This window comes from Elephantulus edwardii, unplaced genomic scaffold (genome assembly GCF_000299155.1).
Source record: "Elephantulus edwardii isolate Elephantulus edwardi_28Jun2011 unplaced genomic scaffold, EleEdw1.0 scaffold00001, whole genome shotgun sequence".
In the NCBI taxonomy this organism is placed as follows: domain Eukaryota; kingdom Metazoa; phylum Chordata; class Mammalia; order Macroscelidea; family Macroscelididae; genus Elephantulus; species Elephantulus edwardii.
Genome location: NW_006399751.1, coordinates 6,129,196 through 6,132,986, shown reverse-complemented (window position 1 = coordinate 6,132,986; position 3,791 = coordinate 6,129,196). Strand labels below are relative to the sequence as shown.

General features: G+C 42.7%; 1 protein-coding gene across 1 annotated transcript in view; it reads left to right on the top strand.

Moving 5' to 3' along the window:
• Positions 1-562: 562 nt before the first annotated feature.
• The window catches only part of TSNAXIP1 (translin-associated factor X interacting protein 1), a 13,342-nt gene continuing 10,113 nt past the window's right edge, over positions 563-3,791 (top strand). Inside the window, exons 1-2 of the mRNA XM_006878892.1 lie at positions 563-624; positions 2,230-2,329. Of these exons, the coding sequence (XP_006878954.1) occupies positions 563-624; positions 2,230-2,329 (162 nt within the window). The remainder of the gene's footprint in view (positions 625-2,229; positions 2,330-3,791) is intronic.

Genomic DNA, 3,791 nt, shown 5'->3' with positions numbered 1-3,791 from the left:
CACACACACACACACACACACACACACACACATATAAATAATAAAAAAAAAAAAGCCCATCGTATCACAAGTGGATTCCCAGTCTTACTTCTTTGTCTCTCTTCGTTTGGAAGATCCTCTGAAACCTGCTGGTTTGAAATATTTCGTGGCTCAGCCTCCAGCATCACAGCAGCGCTCCAAGCCACCACCTCATGGCAAACTGATACCTGAGTGGTAGGCAATGAATAAGGCAGACCAACGCAGAATTGATACCTTTGAATTGTAGTACTGACAAAGAATACTGACTACAGCATAGTCAGTCAAAAGAACAAGCAAATCTGACTCGGAAGTGGGGCAACCAGAATGCTCCTTAGAGGCAAGGATGGAGTGTAGTGCTCCTGAGTCTGAGGTTTATTGGGGATGTTAAAAGGCTACAGTTTCGTTTGGAAACAGGTTGCAGTTCTTCAGTCAGGACAGCTTGTGATTTTCAGTGTTCCAGAGCTCTCTTAGTGGACAAATTATGACATCTTGCCTCAGCTTCCTCGCAGCCACCCTCAGTCCTCAGGCCCCAGGCTCTGGCTCCATGGGGCAGCAGTCCCAGATCAGCTCTGCTTCTCTGTTTCTCTGTTCTCCCCTGCTGCTACAGTATTTCAGTCACCACGGTCTGCCTCCGTCTGGTGCAGGAATCCCTGGCCCTGGAGGAAGTATACTGCAGTCTCTGCTTCTTTCTTACTAGTAGAAAGATTCTCATCTTCTGCCTCTACACCTGCTCAAGTTAAGCCTTGTGGGATGGCAGGACTGACCAATCTTGTTACTGTTGTTGTTTTGTGCCATCAAGATGACTACAACTCATAACAAGACTATGAGCGTCTGATCAAAAAGGTCCTAGCTTAACCATCCTCACAGTCTCTGACATGCTCAAGTCCATTGTTATAGTCATTGTGTCAATCTGTCTGGTTGAGGATCTTCCTTTTTTCTCTGACCCTCTACCTCTCCCAGCTTAATGTCTTTTTTCAAGGACTAGAGTCTCCTGACAACATGCTCAGAGTCCTTGCTTCCAGAAACACTCTGACTGCACTTCCTCCAAGAGAGATTTGGTGATGTTTTTTTTTCTTTTGACAGTCCAAAAGATACTCTTCTCTGACAGTTCAAAGACATCTAGTTTTATTCTATCTTCTTTATTCATTATCAAACTTTCAGATGTATAGGAAGCAATTGAAAATACCATGGCTTAGATCAGGCCCACCTTAGATGTCTTTAAACTGACATCTTTGCTCTTTAACAGTTCAGAAAGGTCCTTGACAGTACATTTTCCTAATTGAACATGTCTTTTGATTTTTTAACTGCTGCTTCCATGGATGCTGATTGTGGATCTAAATAAAATGAAATCTTCAATTGTTTTCCTCTTAACTATCAAGATGTTGTCTATAGATCCAGTGATGAGGATCTTTATTTTCCTGATGTTGATATGTAATCCATATTGAAGGCTATAGTCTTTGATCTACAGTAAGTGATTTAATTCTTCTTCACTTTTTGCAAATAAGGTTGTTCCATCTGTATACTAGAGGCTATTGCTGAGTCTCCCTCCAATCCCAATGACATCCTTTTCTTCATATAGTCCAGTTCTCAAATGCTTTGCTCAGCTTACATATTGAACAGGTCTAGAGAGGATACAACCCTAACTCATCTTTCTTAATTTTGAATTGTGCAGTGTTTCCTTGTTCTTTTCAGACGACTGATTCTTGGTCTATGTATAGGTTTTGCATGAGCTCAATTAAGTGTGCACCAAAAGCAGAGAGTTAAATACCGATTTGATTATTTTATTCAGAACTAAAGTGAATCTAATGAGCCAGGCAGCAGACTTGAGAAAAAATACTATCCCCACAGAAGGAATTTGAGAAATTATCATCATTTCTAAAAGGGACATGAGACAGACTCAAAAAGAGAATTCTCCCAGAGTGTATGCCAGAACTGTGTACAAGAAACCATCATTGCATCCACAGGTGAACACTGTATGCAGATATGTAGACCTGGGGTATTCTGGGAGGGAAAGTGCCTTGGACCCAGGATCAGACCCTTATTTGCCAGCAGCTCAGGGAATCAGCAGTGCTGAAAGACTTAGAGCCTGGATCGGGGCAGGGGGTGGGGGGGAGAGGGGAACAAGACCATCTCTGGTGGATCTAGAAGATGGGAAGCCTCTCTTCCCCCTCATAGTTTTCACCCACCATAGCCTTTTGCTTCTCTCCACAGATCACACTGCCATCCATCAGGAGTGACCATAGATGTCTCCCTTGACCTGCAAGACAAGAACACCCAGAAACGGAAGGCTTCTCAGAAATGGAGGACCATGGTGAGTGGTTATATGCTGTTGGAACCCTAGATATCAGCCCTGGGATCCTATCTCCCAACAAGAAGTTCTGCTCAGCTTGAAGTATACACACCAGAGCTGCTCTTTCTCTGTCAGGAAGTATGGCTCACAGAGGCCAATACCCACCTCCCACTGGTGTCTGTTTGTAGACCAGGACCACCATCTCTAAGAAGCCCCCCTAGATCTTACTAGACAGAGACTCCAAACCTATAGCACTTTCTCCCTGCAACTCAGCTTTTTGACTAATTTCTTTAGCCTGCCTTGCCAGGTGTCAGGCACTAGGCGAGGTGCTGAAATATTCACACTGGGCCTTCTGGGATCTACCAAGGACCTTCTGGGCTGTGTCTGTATCTTTTTGTCTTTTAGCTCAGTGCCTGATAGAATATTTGAGCACTGGCATAGTTTGAGAGCTTGTGGGTGGGCTGCATGAAGGCAAAAATAAAGGGATGCTTCCCGGCAGGTTGTTGGCACTGGGTTGCATAGAGACATTATTAACCATCCTTCCTCCATTTCTATTCTTTAATATTTTTTTAAATTTTATTATTTTGTGTGTGTACCGTCAAATCAGATCAGACTGATACAGGAGGAGATTGCCCCTCCTTCTCCAGGAGAGCATCTGGTGAATTCGAATCATATTCTTGAAATTTTTTTAATATAAAAATCAATGCTGTCATATTAAGCACCTTTTGATCTTTAGTTGATTCTTTTTTAATCAGTAGTCATTGTCTAAATCTTAGATGAACAAAGCTTGAGCAAATTTTAAAGTGCATCTCACAGTAAAGAACTATGAAATTGGCTGTTTTCTGGGTGTGAGTGTGTACTCTGTGGAGATTTAGGAGCACACAGGTTGCCCTCCTCATCTGTTTAAGGTACTGCCTTCCTGGTGAATGTAAAGTCTATTCATATTCCCTGTATTTTCCTCGGCTCAGCGAGAGCGACGCCGTCCTCAACCCCCAGGGGGCACTGTTCAGACCCGCCCTTCCCGTTTTCATCTGCAGAGGGCAGCAGAGAGCACCAAGCGCCCTGGATCATTGCTCCAGCCTCCCGCTAGCTGGAATCTTCCTTCACTTTTAATAAAGGCAGCCTACTCATGCCATTAAGCACAGGTTCCACTTGTTCCCACGTGCAGAGTAGGGCAACTACGCAAACCTCAGGCAAAAATCACAGGCAGAACATGAGGAATGGCCATTTGACATTTGAAAAACATCATTAATTCCCCAGGATAAGTAAGATGTTTCTTGGACAATTCCCAGGATGTTTTCTGCAGTTACTTTTATAGAAATCACATCAGTTTTGATAACCTTTCAAAATACTTTTTTCTACTTACATTGTTAACAGTTTGACTTTTAATTATTCAATTTATCTGTTGGTACTTCTATTTCCCAGTTATTATTTTTCCCATTTTCCTTTAGATAGACCGTTCTTTCTTTCTTTTTATTTATTT